Source organism: Prinia subflava, chromosome 10, assembly GCF_021018805.1.
Source record: "Prinia subflava isolate CZ2003 ecotype Zambia chromosome 10, Cam_Psub_1.2, whole genome shotgun sequence".
NCBI classification, from domain to species: domain Eukaryota; kingdom Metazoa; phylum Chordata; class Aves; order Passeriformes; family Cisticolidae; genus Prinia; species Prinia subflava.
Genome location: NC_086256.1, coordinates 591,782 through 609,215, shown reverse-complemented (window position 1 = coordinate 609,215; position 17,434 = coordinate 591,782). Strand labels below are relative to the sequence as shown.

The 17,434-nt window shown below is 54.8% G+C and overlaps 1 protein-coding gene across 2 annotated transcripts in view; it reads right to left on the bottom strand.

The window, feature by feature from the left end:
* NEGR1 (neuronal growth regulator 1) overlaps positions 1-17,434 on the bottom strand; it is a 159,893-nt gene that overhangs the window by 32,492 nt on the left and 109,967 nt on the right. The window contains exons 5-6 of one of the 2 annotated variants that reach the window (XM_063406841.1): positions 13,712-13,832; positions 7,734-7,885 (exon numbers count right to left, since the gene is read on the bottom strand). The exons of the other annotated variant lie outside the window; for it this stretch is intronic. Coding sequence (XP_063262911.1) covers positions 7,734-7,885; positions 13,712-13,832 — 273 coding nt within the window. The remainder of the gene's footprint in view (positions 1-7,733; positions 7,886-13,711; positions 13,833-17,434) is intronic. 2 annotated transcript variants of the gene reach the window in all.

Here is a 17,434-nt window from a genome sequence, read left to right as displayed (position 1 = left end):
GTTCCTGGGCTCAGTGTGCCTTGGGGCAGCCCAGGGAGACGCTTCCCTGACTGGGGGAACTGGGATTTCTGACCGTCTGGAGGCTGAGGAGGCTGGAGCATGGCACGGAGCCCCCTCCCCTCCCCAGCAGGATCTCCTCTGGTCCATGGACCATCCCCACCCCGCTGGGGCCACCCCAGCCCCGCACTCCTCACACGGGCCCAACACGTGCCCAGAGCTGGATCCTCTTCAAGTGCTCTGCTATTTGCTTTCACTGGCACAGCAATTTGTGAATAACTTATTTAGTAATTACTGTGTAATTATAGCTCTGCTGATCCCTGACGAGCCGAAACCCACAGACAATGCCTATCAAATGAATCATTACAATCTCTATAAATTACACAGGAGATGTGCCCATGTCATGATGAGATTCATGAAATGACTACAATTTCTGTGAAAGGAGATTAATTAAGATGGAGTTGGAGTTTAAGAAGGAGCAGATTATCCTGCCCCTCTGCCCAGCGCTGGAGGCTCCTCTGGAGAGCCGTGTCCAGCTCTGGATCCTCAGCACAGCAGGGACAGGAGCTCCCGGAGCTCAGCAAGGGCCTGGAGCATCTCCGTGCCCAGGAAAGGCTGAGGGAGCTGGGGCTGCTCAGCCTGGAGAGGAGCCCCAGTGAGAGGGGCCCTCAGCCCTGGGTGTCCCTGAGTGTCCCTGGGTGTCCCTGGGTGTCCCTGAGTGTCCCTGGGTGTCCCTGAGTGTCCCCGTGTGTCCTTGTGTGTCCCTGGGTGTCCCTGGGTGTCCCTGAGTGTCCCTGGGTGTCCCTGGGTGTCCCTGAGTGTCCCTGGGTGTCCCTGAGTGTCCCCGTGTGTCCTTGTGTGTCCCTGGGTGTCCCTGGGTGTCCCTGGGTGTCCCTGGGACAATTAGACAATTAGGCCTTTTTTATGCCTTTTTCCTTCTGAAATATTTGGAATCTCTCATCTTTTGTTCGTGTCCTATAGCGACACTTTTGGGAACCAGGCATCCTTCACACAACATTCCGCTCTGGTTTTTTAAACTCAGCACTTGATTAAGATAGATAAATTGAATTACCTTGATAAAGCAGCTGAAGAAATGCACAGAATTAGCTCTATAAAATTACAGTAAAATGTAGTCTGTAAAAAACCCCAGCAGTCCCCTTTGACTGAGATAAGCACAGTTTGACCCCGACTCCGACTTCCCATTCCTGCAGCATTTCCTCCCACACTTGCAGCATCCTGGACAGCTCAGCACCAGCCTTGGAATCACGGGCTGGCGAAAGATGGACAATTTAAAAATTCAAATTAAAGCTGCTACATCGTGCTAGCGTGCAGTCACTCCATGAGATTTGCTCACTTTTTCCTCACATCCCCAGCAATTTAAAATTTTTCTTCCTTCCCTTGGAATATAATTTTAACTGAATAAATTTAAATGATCCAGTTCTCATACTTGTATATTATTTTTGAATAAAGTTAGTAAATCTAAATATTGCCAAGCCTAAAAATCTGAATATCAGGGCAATTTATAAGAAATGTCTCCACAGGAACAGTGCCTTTCCCCACGGTAAAATTCAGGTTATTGCTGTAGGTGCTTCATGGCAGGACATTTCAAAGTCAAGAAATCAGCTTTGTTACTTTAGATATGACGGGGAAAGGAAGTTTCTGAACAATTCATTACAGGCCTTTTTCTGTGAGCAGTTCTGATATCACAAATCAAAGCCTCTGATGCCAGCGCGTTCCACCAGAGGCTTGGAGGAGCCCTGAGAAGAGAAAGCTTTTATGCTCAATTTATTGTTGTAAATCCAGCCCAAATCTCCACATATAAACCCGGAGGAGGAATTAAGGGTAACAGTAATTGAGCTCTTGATTTTCGAGGCACCTCAGCATTTTGTTACCTCTGTGGTTCAGCACAGAGGTTAATTAGTGTGGGCTCACTCAAAACCTCTTGTTTTCAAACCTCTGAAGTTATTTTTAGCTTTCTTGCAGCCAAAAGAGAATAAAAAGAGATTTATTTTTCCCCTTCCTCTTTTCCTTCAGCGCACTGCGTGTCCAGACACTCAGGAGCTCCCAGCAGCTCCCAGGAAGATGCACTGGAAGCTGTGGAATCACCATCTCTCTGTATTTTCTGGTAATCTCTACATTACAAACACTTGACTCGACAGAACCACACAAATTTTACAGGTAAATGTTTGGGTTTAAGCAAATGCTTCTGTCAATTAACCCAGAATTTATCTGGGAAATTATTTCAGTTTTGGCATTCTCCAGCCCGTTAGATTATTTTCCTAAATACCAGTCTTGGGTTTAAAACCCAATTTCTGATCTCTCTGAAAACTCAGGATATCTTTGATCAATACCTAATTCCTTTGCAAAGCCCCCTGAGCTTTGCTCAACATCCTGATATGAAAATAAGTTCTGCACTTAATAATCTTCTAATGAAGAAGTGCTTTGCATTGGGTTTAAAATCCGTCACTGCTCGGTGTAAGTGACTCTCTCCTGGGCCTGTGTTATGAGAAAACTTCCTAATGCACCCTCTCCAGGCTCACCAATATTCCACTAACCCACTTTTCCTGCCCGGGATAGACAGTGATTGTCTTTAATCCCTTCCCTTGGGGATCGTTTCATCCTCTGTTTCCCACCTCCCCTTCTGAGCCCCCTCCCTCCTCCCAAAGTTTCGAGGCCAGGTTGAAGTTCGTGTTGCAGACTGAGCTGTAAAATACATTTATATCATTATTTATAGTGCTATTTATAGCACTTCTTGTCTTTATCCCATCTGTTACACAAGGTATCCTTTGGCTTTTCAATTTTCAAAAATTTTAATTTTTTTTTATAATTTATTTTGAATTTATTTTGCGGTTTTCTACTCTGAGAAGAAACTCGAGTTACAGCGAGCTCTGACCACAGGTGCTTCTCCCCCCGAGGGGGCACAGGCGGGAAATGAAATGCCCTGGATGAGCTGGAATGTTTTAATCACTGTTTGGACAACACTCCCAGGGACAGGCTGGGGTTGTGCAGGGCCAGGGGTTGGGTCAGGGATCACCGTGGGTCCCTCCCACCTCAGGATATTCCAGGATTTTATGGTAATTAACTGATGCTGGAGATGAAGATTTGGGCACGCTTCAACCCCTCTGATTTAACCAGGAGGGTGAGAAGATGAGCCTGAACCCCACGAGCTGTGGGTAACTGCAAAAATTTGTGAATATAAACACCAATGGAACAAACCTGAGCATCGGGGCAACTTCAGCAAGAACCCACAGCAAAGACCCCTGGGCTTTCCTTTGATTTTTGTTTGAATTCTGTTTGATTTTTGTTTGATTTTTTTGTTTGATTTTTTCCCTGATCCACGCTCAGGCCTTTAAATTTCTGCTGAATGTCAAGGAGAAACTCGTGTTCCTGGCCTTGCTCAAACGGGTTATTTCTGCCTCATCCCATCTCAGTCACTTATTGTCATATAATTCATAATAAAGCTCAAGCTGGAAAATGGATTTAGAGAAAATTCCCTCATAACTCTCGGTAATTGTTACCTGGAGCAGCAGTTGGCATCCATATGGAAGGAGCTCAAAGCCACCGTTTAACAGAATTATTGTGGCTTGCACAAACGGGGGATTTGGCCATTTATCTGACTCTCAGTGGATGTATGGATGTTTCCAGCTCTCCTCAGCAACCTGCTCCGGAATGGATCCCCCAGCACCCAGGGAGGCTCTGGCTCAGCCAAGCACAGACACCAGCGAGGTTTTCTTGTACACCTCGGGCAGGACGAGAGCCTGGCCAGGGCTACACACAAGGTGGACCCAAAATGGACCCAAAATCAACACAAAATGGACCCAAAATCAACACAAAATGGACACAAAATGGACCCAAAATGGTCACAAAATTGACACAAAGTGGACAGAAAGTGGACACAAAATCGAACCAAAATGGGTGACTGGTCACGAGGTCTCACACTTCTATAAGTTTTGGTCCATTTGCATTTTGGGGTTTAATTGTCCCATTCCAGCTCCAGGCTGGGAGGTCCCATCCTTCTCGTTCACCCTCCAGCCACCCCTGTTTGTGCTTTTGGGCTGAAAGTTGTCCTTGTGTGCAGCAGGAGAAGGATTTGTTTCGTGTCCCTGCTGTGTGCAGTGAGCCTGACTGTGAGCTCAGAGTCTGGAAAAAGGGAGGATAAAGGAGGAGCTGGAGGAGCTCGGGACAGTGGCTGCTCCCAGGGCAGGGCTGGGGGATGAAGGAAACACTGCAAGGCACCAGATCTCTGCACAGTGATGGCTCCACGAGACCTTGGGCTGGATCCAGACCTCATTAAATCAGTAACTGCCCCCTGACTGACTGCAGCAGGCTTTCAGCAGGCTCCTAATGAGAACAGGAATTTTCATTTAAGTTTATAAATATATATATATACCTACAGACATTTCTTATATTGTATTTTCTGATCAGCCTGCCTGGCTGAGACAGAACTATGCAAATTGAAATTTGATTTGCTTTCCAGGCCGGCATTTGAGAGATAAAATAGCAAAATCTTTCTTAGGTAATTGGACAGCAGCAGAAACTGTGGACACAAAGGGAATTTCCCTGGAGAGTGTATTTCTCTCCAGAAATGTCAGATTTGGGGGGCCAGGCAGAGCTGTCGAGCTAAGGCTGAGCAGGAGCCTGACACATCTCCAAAGGCACTGGGATGTGATTTCCCAGTCAATAAAATGGAGCTGCTGAGTTCAGGGATGACACCGAGCCTGTGAACAGCGCAGGGCTGGCACGGTAATTAATTAAATCCATGTAAATTGCTGATGAGCCTGCCCACCCCCAGCCTGGGATAAGGGTCAGGGATCCCACAGGGGATGCTCCTGTGGGGGATTTGGGCTCCCCACCCGCAGATCCCTGCACACAAAGAGGTTTCCCATGGGATAGGGGATCCCAAGCTCCCCCAGGCCCCAGCACAGGCTCACACCGAGGGGTCAGGGCTCCTCCTGGGGGGATTTGGGCTCCCCCAGGTCCCAGCACAGGCTCACACCGAGGGGTCAGGGCTGCTCCTGGGGGGATTTGGGCTCCCCCAGGCCCCAGCACAGGCTCACACTGAGGGGTCAGGGCTGCTCCTGGGGGGATTTGGGCTCCCCCAGGCCCCAGCACAGGCTCACACTGAGGGGTCAGGGCTGCTCCTGGGGGGATTTGGGCTCCCCCAGGCCCCAGCACAGGCTCACACTGAGGGGTCAGGGCTGCTCCTGGGGGGATTTGGGCTCCCCCAGGTCCCAGCACAGGCTCACACTGAGGGGTCAGGGCTGCTCCTGGGGGGATTTGGGCTCCCCCCAGGCCCCAGCACAGGCTCACACTGAGGGGTCAGGGCTGCTCCTGGGGGGATTTGGGCTCCCCCCAGGTCCCTGCACCCCCCAGGGGTTTCCCAGAAATGGGGCTCCCGAATCGCTGCCCCCTCAGCCCGGGTCCCACCAGGCTGTAGCACACCCCAGACAGGCAGCAGCTCTATTTTAATTTATCACTGCTCCAGCACCAGACGGAGCCTCAGTGAGCCCTGCCCTCGGTGCTGAGCCCTGCAGCCCAGCAGAGCCCGCAGCTCCCTCGCACACACCCCAGGCAGCACCTACAGCCCTCCCTGAGCCCCAGCAAAACGAAATGCAAGAGTTCCACAGGGAGAATCCTCCCTGAAGGGTCAAGGAGCCCGCGCTTTACGAGCTGCCACCCTGAGAATTAGTGTGGGTTGGTTTATGTGGTCATTTCTTTAAAGGGATAATGCTTCTGGATAATATTAATGTAAATTTTAAGCAAAGGAAGAACTTCACCAAACGATCCTCCCTCCCAAGCAAAACCCAGATCACGCCCTTTAGGACAGCTCTCCTTGTTTTGACTGGATTAGAACAATCACAGTATAAAATCACAGTATAAAATCACAGTATAAAATCAGACATTCCAGCTTGGTCTTTGAGTCAACCCTGTGAGCCAACATCCCCCTCTCCCTCCCCAGGCCAGCAGCAGACCCAGATTTCTGTATTTCCTCTCAGACCATTCTGCTTCCCACGTGCCCTCTCTTTCATCATGGAGAACATCTATTTTTGTGATTTGTACCAGTGCACTTGGTATTTCTATGACATTTCCAACCTCTGCATCTCAAAGTGCTTTTCCAGGGTGGCTACGAGGCACCTCACAATTTAAGATGGAAAAAGTCCTGGCAGCAGCTCAGAGACAGATTCAGCTCTGCTCTGTTCAAATGAAGCCAGACCTTCCTTTTACCTGCTCTGAATTGCAAATGCACCAGACTCCAGCTCCTTCTGCCTTAACAGTCCTTTGTTTTCACTTGCATTTCCTGCTTAAAATAAGTGGAACATCGTTCCCACTTTGGCAACGATCCCTCAAATATTAAATAAATGGCAGCGAAGGCTCCCTGTTATTTTGTGCTGTTACATCTCTCCTGCAGGAATTTGGAACCTCCTGACAACACTCATCATATGGGGAGTACATTCAGGAGGAAATTCATGGGAGGAAGGCAATAATTGTGGGATTTAAGGAACTGCAGCTCTGCATTTCCACTCAGTGAGGAATATCTTTATGTGCAGGACACCCCGAGTTTTGTGTCTGTTTTATCACCACCAGAACAGAGCAGCACCAGAGCTCCAGCACGAACACCTCTGGATGCCCCAGCAGACGGCTGAACGCCCAGCACAGTGAAATTCCACCAAGCCACAGCCGAAACCCCCCCAGCAGCCCCTGGAGACCCCCTCTGGGCACCCCCCACGCCGGGCACCCCACGCCGGGCACCCCACGCTGGGCACCCCCTGTGCCGGGCACCCCACACCAGGCACCCCACGCCGGGCACCCCACGCTGGGCACCCCCTGTGCCGGGCACCCCGTGCTGGGCACCCCACGCTGGGCACCCCACGCTGGGCACCCCGTGCTGGGCAACCCCTGTGCCGGGCACCCCACGCTGGGCACCCCACACTGGGCACCCCACGCTGGGCACCCCACGCTGCCCCCCTGACGCTGCTCATTGTCCTTCCAGGAGGTTCCACTGCTCTGCACCAACACCGACAGACCGAGGTGGGACAGAGCCCTGGCACATCCCAGCTCTGCCACATCCCAGCTCTCCATGGGACACAGCTCTGGCAAATCCCAGCTCTCCAAGGGAGGGATCCAGCACACTGGGAGGGATCCAGCACACCGAGAGGGATCCAGCACATCAGGAGGGATCCAGCACACCGAGAGGGATCCAGCACATTGAGAGGGATCCAGCACATTGAGAGGGGATCCAGCACACTGAGAGGGATCCAGCACACCAGCAGGGATCCAGCACACTGAGAGGGATCCAGCATACCGAGAGGGATCCAGGACATTGAGAGGGGATCCAGCACACTGAGAGGGATCCAGCACACCGGGAGGGATCCAGCACACCAGCAGGGATCCAGCACACCAGGAGGGATCCAGCACACCGGGAGGGATCCAGCACACTGAGAGGGATCCAGCACAACAGGAGTGATCCAGCACACTGAGAGGGATCCAGCACACCGGGAGGGATCCAGCACACCAGGAGGGATCCAGCACATTGAGAGAGATCCAGCACATTGAGAGGGATCCAGCACACCAGCAGGGATCCAGCACAACAGGAGGGATCCAGCACACCGGGAGGGATCCAGCACACCGGGAGGGATCCAGCACACCAGCAGGGATCCAGCCCACTGCTGGTCTGTGGCTCTGGAGCCCACGGGGGTGGCAGGGAGCGGCCCTGGCCACGCGTGCCCGTTACTTACGGTTGAGAGGCAGGCTGGCATTGGTCGTCCCTAGCTTGTTGGCAGCGACACAAGTATAGTTGCCAAAGTGCTCTTCTGTCACATTGGTAACAGTAAGAAGGGATCTCGTACTATAATTTTTAATAGTGATTCCTTGTTGACCATTGATCAGTCTAGAAAGCAAAAAGAAAATGTCTATAACTCATATACCACAACCAAGGTTTATTTATTTTTTTTTCTCTTAGCTCTCTGTTCTCTCCTGGTTTTCCAGCCAGCCCTGGGAGCACCGTGAGCTCTTTGCAAGCTGCCAGAGCCTGAGCCGAGCACAATTCCTGGCACTTCGGAGAGGCCCTGGCCAGCCCTGGGGCAGGGGGTGCTGAGGGGAGCGCTGCTGTCTGCGTGTCCTGCAGCCGAGAGAAGAGAACCCCCCAGCCCCTCCTGCCTGGAGGAGCAGGGACAGGAACAGGGACAGGGGCAGGGACAGGAGCAGGGACAGGGGCAGGGGCAGGAACAGGGACAGGGGCAGGGACAGGGGCAGGGACAGGAGCAGGGACAGGAACAGGGACAGGAACAGGGACAGGGGCAGGGACAGGAGAAGGGACAGGAACAGGAGCAGGAGCAGGGACAGGAACAGGGACAGGAGCAGGGACAGGAACAGGGACAGGAGAAGGGACAGGGGCAGGGACAGGAGAAGGGACAGGAACAGGAGCAGGAGCAGGGACAGGAACAGGGACAGGAGCAGGGACAGGAACAGGGACAGGAGAAGGGACAGGGGTAGGGACAGGAACAGGGACAGGAGAAGGGACAGGAGCAGGGACAGGAGCAGGGACAGGAGCAGGGACAGGAACAGGGACAGGAGAAGGGACAGGAACAGGGACAGGAACAGGGACAGGAGCAGGGACAGGAGCAGGGACAGGAACAGGGACAGGGGCAGGGACAGGAACAGGGACAGGAACAGGGACAGGAGCAGGGACAGGAGAAGGGACAGGAACAGGGACAGGAGCAGGGACAGGAGCAGGGACAGGAGAAGGGACAGGGGCAGGGACAGGAGAAGGGACAGGAGCAGGGACAGGAGCAGGGACAGGGGCAGGGACAGGAGAAGGGACAGGAGCAGGGACAGGGGCAGGGACAGGAGCAGGGACAGGGGCAGGGACAGGAGCAGGGACAGGAGCAGGGACAGGAGCAGGAGCAGGAGCAGGGACAGGAGCAGGGACAGGAGCAGGGACAGGGGTAGGGACAGGAGCAGGGACAGGAGCAGGGACAGGAGCAGGGACAGGGGTAGGGACAGGAGCAGGGACAGGAGCTCCTGGATGCAGAGCTGGGGCTGTAAACCGGGCAAAGCCAGCTGGGAATTGCAATCCCCTCCCTGGGGCAGAAAGAGGGGTGGTAAGCCTTTCTAAGGGTTTTTTTTGAGGCTCTGGCGTTTGTTGTGTGCTTTCACAGCTCTGGCTGGTGGCAGGGGAGGATTAGGAGCCAGAAATGTGACTCGATGGGATTGTCACCGTGGCTTCTTCAGCCCCTGGAGTTTGTCGTGCCCTTGCACAGCCCTGGCTGGTGGCAGGGGAGGATTAGGAGCCAGGACTGTGACCATGGCTTCGTTTGTGGGGCTGTGCAGCTGCAAATGAGCCTTGCAATTAGGGACAAAACGCTCCGGCAGCACTGCTGAGGCAGCAGCCTGGGCAGCATCAGGTAATGAAGCACAGGAAAAAGCCAAATCAGGGCTCTTTTCAGCCAGCTTGGAGCTTCCCAGCCCAAATTCATAGGAAAAATGCAGGTGTTTGGATACTGCTCCCAAAGCCACGTCAGGGGCACTGCCGGGCACCAGGACAAAGCAGGAGAACCAAGTTTAATGATGCTGTGGTAGGCAAACCACGTCTGAGCAAACAAGGAGACGAGAAGGGGAACCGTGTTATTAAAAACTCGCTACAGTTATTACTCATAATTCCTTCCATTTCCCATAAGGAGCAGAGTTCTGGATTAAGAATACAATTTTTGCCTGCTGTACTGAAGGATATAATTGTATATCCTGGGAATTAATGCCACCTTCTCCCGTTCTGTCTGAAAGCCTTGGCAAATGTTGAGTGCGCTTGTGCAGGCTGTGGACTGAGCACTGCCCGTGGTTATGGGAGTGCCTCTGCTCCCACCAGACCCTGCAGGTGCTGCCCACACAGGGATTTCTCCTGCCTGGGCAGTCGGTGCTGCTGGAAAGGGCTCTGCTCTTCCAGCCCAGGGCAGAGGCCGTGCCTCGTCCCTTGGGCACGAAAACACAGAGAAATGGAATTGCAGTGCCTGGTTCGGGGTGAGCACTGCTCTTCAAGAGCCTCCTTTTGTCCAGAAAGAGAAAATTCCTGTGCCAGGCTGTCCCTTCAGCCTTTGCACTGGATGTTCTCTCTAAACCCACCAATGGCTGCCCCTCTGTCTCCTGCCTCTCCTGCAGAAATTCCAAAAGAGTTCTTCACTCCCAAAGCCCCTTCAGTGCTGCTCCCATGCTCAGGGTGCCAGAGCAGCTGTGGCTGCCCCTGGGTCCCTGGCACTGCCCGAGGCCGTGGCAGGGGTGGCACTGGGTGGGATTTAGGGTCCTCTCCAACCCAAACCAGTGTGGGGGGCTGTGCTTTGCGCCAGCTCTTGCCAGGCCAGCTCCAGTTTTGGCCCATTGCAGAGTCTGAGCTCCACCATCTCCACTTCACTTGTGAGGGTCATCTCCTCTCTTTCCAGGAAAAATGGAGTTGGGATTTGTGCTGTCGCCATGCCCTGTCACAGGTGACACCTGCCCCAAAACAACGGAGTGTCTGCCTGCTGTGCCTCCTGTCCCTGCTGTCCCTGCTGTCCCTGCTGTGCCTCCTGTATCTCCTGTCTCTGCTGTCCTTGCTGTCCCTGCTGTATCTCCTGTATCTCCTGTCCCTCCTGTCCCTGCCACCCTCCTGTACCTCCCGTCCCTGCTGTCCCTGCTGTCCCTGCTGTCCCTGCTGTCCCTGCTGTCCCTGCCACTCTCCCCAGGTGCCCAGGGGTGCAGCTCAGGGCCCTTCCCCTGCTCCACACCCCTTCTCTCGTGTCCCTGCTGGGAAGGGGCTGGCGCTGAGGGCTCAGGGCTGGAAGTTCTGCAGCAAACGGGGCTGGGCACAGCTGCAAATCCACGAGCACACAATTCCCAGAGCAGGAGCTGCCCGGGGTCCCGGGCTGCCCAGGGTGTGCAGCTGCAGGGAGCAGATGCTGCTCCTCGGGAATTCGCTGCTCAGCCGTGCTCAGGACTGAGCACACATTCATCATTTATCATTTATCATTTATTTTCTGGGCCTCACCCAGTCACTCCCAGGCTGCAACAGCGTTTTGGGGTGTGAGCAGCCACCCTGCAGGTTCCTGCCCCTTGGCTTTGTGCCCTTGGAGAGGGCAGAGCGAGGTCCCTGCTGTTCTGGGGGTGTTTCCCACACAGCCCAGCTCCCCAGAGCCAGCCCCGGGGCCCTGCCTCTGCCTTCATCTCGGGGTGCCTGCAGCTCCTGTAGCTGATGGAGCCACGAGAACGAGTCATTTCACATGTAAGTCTTGTTTGCTTTGAGAAAGAAAAGGGAATTAATATTTTAATGTTTTATTTAGGTGACTTTTGGGCTTCTTCCCCGTGGCTGTTTAATGTCTGAGTTCTAATTTCTGTAACCCCAGAACACAACCTGAGAGCAGAGGTGGGTTCAGAGCTGGGACAGTGAAACTGCTCTGCTCTCCACAGGGACCCCTCAGCAATCTTCAAAGCCACACACATTTCTACACCCCTGCATCCCTGGCAGTGCCCCTGGATCCCTGGCAGTGCCTCTGCATCCCTGGCAGTGCTCCTGCATCCCTGGCAGTGCCCAGACCAGGCTGGAAGGGGCTTGGAGCCCCCTGGGACAGTGGAAGCTGTCCCTGCCCATGGCAGGATGGTTGGAATGGGATAAACTATAAGATATAAACTTGTAAACTTTAAGATCCCTTCCAAGCCACCCGTGTGCTGTTTCTATGGCAATTTTAAGATTCTTTTATTGACTTCTCTCCCAAAGTTTTCTGCAGCTCTCCCCAGCCTGTGCAGCAGCACCTGTGGGAAGTCCCTGAACAGGACTCCTGGAGCCAGGGATTGGGCAGGATTCACCCTCTGCCTCAAAGAGCAATGACTGTAACTCAGAGCAGTCTGCTCCTGCCTCTGTTTAGCTTCAGTGGTTGTTTTATGGCGAGTGATCCCTGGAGTCTGGAATGGTGGTTTGGATTTACAGGAATCTCAGTGACAGGATGCAGTTCCACCCCAAAAGCCTTGTTCAGACCCTGCACACACAGTCAGGGTTTCAGGGCTGGCTCCCACTGCTGGTTCATTGAATAATCCATCCAGATTCCTAAACAAGAGGAGCCCCAGTCTGAGAAAAAGGGGTCCCCTGCACTGTGTCAGCAGGGAGTGCAGTGGGGTGTGCCCCCAGGGGTAAATCCATGGAGCACATGGAGCTGGAATGGTCTCAGGGCACTGGAGGGGCTCCTGTGAGCCCCTGAGAGCTGAACTGCCTCAGCTCTGCTCCACAGCACTGCCTGGGCTGGCCAGGGGCATCCTGAGCTGGCCAAGGTCATCCTGGGCTGGCTGCCCATCATCCAGAGGCAGAGAGGAGACACTGGATCCAAAACCAGCCCCCCAAACCAGCTATGGGTGTTTCCCTCTCTCCTGCACCTTTGTAGTCGTGCACCAACAAGAGCTCACAGCACCCCCTGAGCTGGGAGGGACCCCCAAGGGTCATCAGAGCCCAGCTCCTGAAAGGATGGAGCGTCACATTTAACCAACATTCGAGCAGCAGGAGCCAGCGGGGCAGAGCTGTTCCTGCCGAGGTGGAACAGCTACCAGAGAAGGAGCAGGAGCAGGAGCAGGAGCAGGAGCAGGAGCAGGAGCAGGAGCACAGACCGGGTGTCCTGAAATGCCCTCCCTGCCTTGCCTTTCCCTCCCTGCTGCTGCCGTGGCAGAGCCTGCCCAGCAGGGAGGAGCTCGGTCATGACCAGAAAGGTGATCAGCGGGCTGGGAGCTGCTAATTGAGCCCAGAGTGCCAAAACCTGCTCTGAAATGTCCCCCAGGAGGGGTCTTTGTGCTGCAGCTGCCCCGGGACGGGCACAGCACAGCCACGAGCAGCCGGGGGAATGGGGTGCAGGTGGATTTCACCAAAACAGGGGAACATTCCCGGTCCATACGGGAAAGATCAGCCCAAGAGAGGCTTTGGGATGTGGGGAGATGCCACGGCTCAGCAGAGAGGGAGGAGGAGAGCAGCTCGTGCTGCAGGAGGGAGCAGCTGAGAACGGAGCTGACAGATGGCGTTCTGTGGAGAAGGGTCATTAATATTCTCCTGCCAGCTCCCAGGTTTAATAGGATGCTCGAGCTGACAAACCCAGCACTGGGAAGCTGGGAAATTCCCAAAGCTCCCCAGCTACCAGGGACAACATCCACCTGCTTCTGCACCAGCGTGTGACCCCAGAGGAACGAGCTCCTGCACAAACCCAGAGCTGCACCCCAAATGTCCTGTTCAAGGAGAGCCACCTCCCTGTTTCAGGGGCTGCCTTTGGAATGGGGGCACTCTGCAGAGACGCTGTCACTGTCCCACAGCCCCCAGGGCCCAGAAGGGCGGGGGGCTGCACACAAACCCAGAGCACAGGTCAGGCTTTGGGTTCAGTGCTCCCCTGCCCCGCTGGGCTGCAGGGCCCTGCTGGCCCCAGGGAACACAGCCAGGCACAGCTCACTCCAGCCCAAAGCCTTGCTCTCAGAGGTGAGCAGGACAAATTAAACAAGAGTCCTCTGGCAGGTTTTCCCCTGTGCTTTTCTGGCTCTCCCCCTTCACAGCCTGGAGCTCCTGCAGCACGTTTGAGGTCAGGCTCCTGCAATCTCCACTCGCACAGCACAGGAGCCACGGGGCAGCTCCAGGGCTGGGGAAGCTGCTGGAATGGTCCCCCCGGGGCAGCCCCAGCTGGCAGCAGCCCTGGCACACGAGGGGTGGCGAGCAGTGGCTACTTACTTCCTCTCTCCTTTGAACCACTCAAAGAGCGGGGCAGGCACTCCTGCACCTTCGCACCGGATCAGGCCGTTCCCTCCAAGCATCACACCGCTGGATTTAAGTTCCTGAATTGTGGGGGCAACTGAAAAATAAGAATTGTGAGATGGACATTGGCATCTGGCCATGCAGGTCACCCCACGCTGCCCCTCCGCCGGCCAAGGGGTCTCTCCAGCCTGAGCCTCGCTCCTGGCGCTGCAGCAGGGTGAGGTTATCCCGTAATCCCACAGGTCCTGCTCCCTGTGGGAGCCCAGCTGAGAGGTGAGGGGAGACGATCCAGTCCTGGAGAGCGCTGCTTTTGGCACCCAGCACCAGCGGGTGGTCAACAGCTGTGAGGATTCCAGTCCTGAGCACCCCAGGGTGCACTCAGGGAAAGGCGCAGGAGCTCCCCTGTCACTGCCAGGGCAGGGCAGGCCCCTCTCACCTCCTGCACCCGCTGCAAACACCCCAAACCCACAGCTCAGGGGCCTCAGACTAAAGGAACAAACCTCCACAACTATGAACCAACCACAGACATCAGAGAAAAGCGACTTTCCCGTCATCCCGCTGCACACGGGGTTGTTTCAGTAAGTGCATTTTGTCTTTTTAAATAGCAAACATTGTAAATAGTCATGAACTTTTTGAGCTTAGAACTACAGACACAAATAGAGATGAAAAGGATTGTCAGGTTTTCCGGTTACCAGCTGAAAATAAAACACAGCAAATTCCTCAGGAAAGAGATTATCAAAGGCAACAACTGCCTCCTCCTGGAACTTTTTACGTTCTCTGGTTTTAAACAATAATTTATGTGCATCATCAAAACGCTGTAAAAACCAAACCACATAACTCATAAATAAAAGCCTGTTTATTTTTCCCCAGCAGCTCTCCAGATGTTGCTTTAAGGTGTTTATGGACACGTGAAGCTGTGCCTGCCTCGCTCTGCTCCCCTCACGTCCTGGTGCCCAGCCTGGCCTGCCAGGAGCTCTCGGAGAGGCTGGGGACAAAGCCCAGGAGCTGCTGGCCGGGGGCATGGCCAGGATGGAAACCTGGGGGTGGCCACAGGGAACATCCTGCAGCCCAAAGCAGCAGGGCTGAGGGAGCCCCACACGCCTGCACAGCCCTCCCTGCCGGGGAAGGCAAAGGGGGCGGGTGGGAATGAACCACAGGGAATTTGGACAGGATATTCCCACCCTGCACACGGGTGCACACCTGGCTTTACCTGGCTGTGAATCCACGGTGGGGTGGGGCAGCTGTCTCAGGCCTGGAGCTAAGCATTGCTGTAATTCCAGTAAACCCCATCAAATGGCCTGGTAAACCTTAAATACCCAACGACTGAGAGCTGCTAAACCCTTGTGCAGCCTTATCCCTGCACCCCTGTCCTCTGCGCTGCCTCTTGCATTCCTGTGAGCCTCACCCTGGGCAGTGCCCCAGCAGCCCCGGGCACCCAGCTCTGCAAAGCCTCCTCTCCACAGAGCCAGGGCAAACGCAGCCCTTGCCAGCCCTTGGAGGAGTTTGGGTGACCAGACCCCAGTTTGTGACACAGGTGACAGTGTTTCCTTTAAACCCAGCCCTTGCCAGCCCTTGAGAGGAGTTTGGGTGACCAGACCCCAGTTTGTGACACAGGTGACAGTGTTTCCTGCAAACCCAGCCCTTGCCAGCCCTTGGAAGGAGTTTGGGTGACCCAGCCCTGTTTGTGACACAGGTGACAGTGTTTCCTTCAAACCCAGCCTTTTCCAGCCCTTGGAAGGTGTCTGGGTGACCCAGCCCTGTTTGTGACACAGGTGACAGTGTCCCCAGCCAGCCTGCTGTGCTCCAGCATGGCAGAGCAGTGACAGCCACGTCCCCTCCCTCCCACCAGCAGGAATCTCCCGGGGGTGCAGCAGACACAGCCCCAGCCCACAGCACAGCTCCTGCTTTTAACAACACGGGGGAGGGAGTTTCACCTGGGGTAAACCAGAGCCACTTGTCCCCTTCCGTCCCTCCCACCCTCCCTCAGATCAGACTCAGACTGCCAGACCCTGCCCCCAACTTCCTCACCCAAAGATCACAACAAACCAGTCCATGAACTCGTTAGCTTTCATTAACGTTTGAAGGGAATAATAAATGCATCAGCAATTTGCAAGACATCGTCTCCATAATCTGCGTAACACAAATAAAGATTGTTTCTGTTACTCCATAAAAACGAGAGGGACACGTGAGACATTCCCACTCCTCCCCTCAGGCTGTGTGAAAGGTGCCACCACTGGAAGAGCAAACAGGAGATGAGCAGAGGCCTGAGTCACGTCCCAAGTCCTTGTTTCTGAGAATCACCCCCTCGCTGCTTCCCCTGGGCCTGCTCCCTTCCCCTGGGTGTTTTGGGGCTCTCAGGGTGGTTTTGTTTTGTTGGCTGGCCGTTTTCTACACAAGGGCAGAGCATCCCTGACCATGTGTCTCAGGAGGAGCTGGTGCCCGAGCCCTGCAGCTCCCCGGGCAGGGGAAGGGGATGCCAGCTGCATCCCAGCCCCAAATGCAGCCCAGGCTCTGCTCCCGCTTGGAAACTACTGGAAAACTGAGGGAATTTTCTCAGATCTCCCTTCGAAGAGCATTTCAGCTTCTGCTTGTTCAGAACAAGGGCTGAAATCAATTTTCCCTGCTCCAGGAAATCCCTGGTTGATACAGGCATGGAAACACAAAGCGGGGATTGTTGGAGCCACCATCGCTTGGATTTGTCACTGTCAGGTTGTTTTATGGCTTTTAGTCTAAAGAGAAACCGTGGGATGCAGTCAGTGTTCCTGGAGCACCGAGCAGGGAGCCAAAAATCCACCAGCCCCGGGCGACTGAGCAGCTCCAGGTGAGACCCCCCAGCCCAAACCCGCCGCACAACGGGGCTGCTCCGGAACGGGACAGACAAAACCGGGAGGAGAACCCGGCTAAAAGAAGCTGAGGCTGGAGGGAGGAGTGGGACGAGCGAGACTGGAGCTCCAGCCCTCCCCAGGCTCCCGGAGCTGCAGCTCCCCGGGCAGTCCTGTGGGAGGGGTTCCCGCAGAGCATCCCCGTGTCCGGGGCGTGTGGAGCAGAAATAACAATAAACAGGCAGTGGGAAATAACACCGGCTCAGAGGCACGGAGCAGCGGCAGGGAGGGAGGGAGGGCTGGGGGAGCCGGGCTGGGGGAGGCTGCGGGAGGAGGGAAGGGGTGAGAGCCCCCCCCGGCTCCGGGGCAGGATTATCCACACAAACCAGCGGCTGAATGAGGCACTGCAATGAACCTAGCAGGGGTGTTAACAAGAAAACCGCGTGTAAAACTAATAATTTAAAATGTATTTGTCGTTTCTGGGTCTCCTAAATAACGGTTAAGCAAAATGATGGAGGGGAAATGTGATTATCTGTCAGCAGCGCTGGCTCCTGTGACTCAGATCGGGAGTTTTCTCCCCACAGAGGCTCCTTGTTCCATCTCCTGCCGTGGTTCCTCCCTGCAGAGCAGGGCACTTCAGAGAAATGCCTGATTTCTGCCTTGGGAATGAGTTACAGGAACGGATTTAGCAGCGATTTCCCAGTGCCTGGAAGTGCCTTGCTGGGAAGGGTTGGGGTGGAGCCGAGCCTCAGGTCCTGCAGGTTCGTCCCGTGGGACAGCTGGCCCCGAGCCCAGACACATCCCAAAAACACAGCCTGGGACCCCTCCGGAGGGCCCCGGGCACAGGGCTGGGCCCGGGGCTGACCCGGGGACAGTG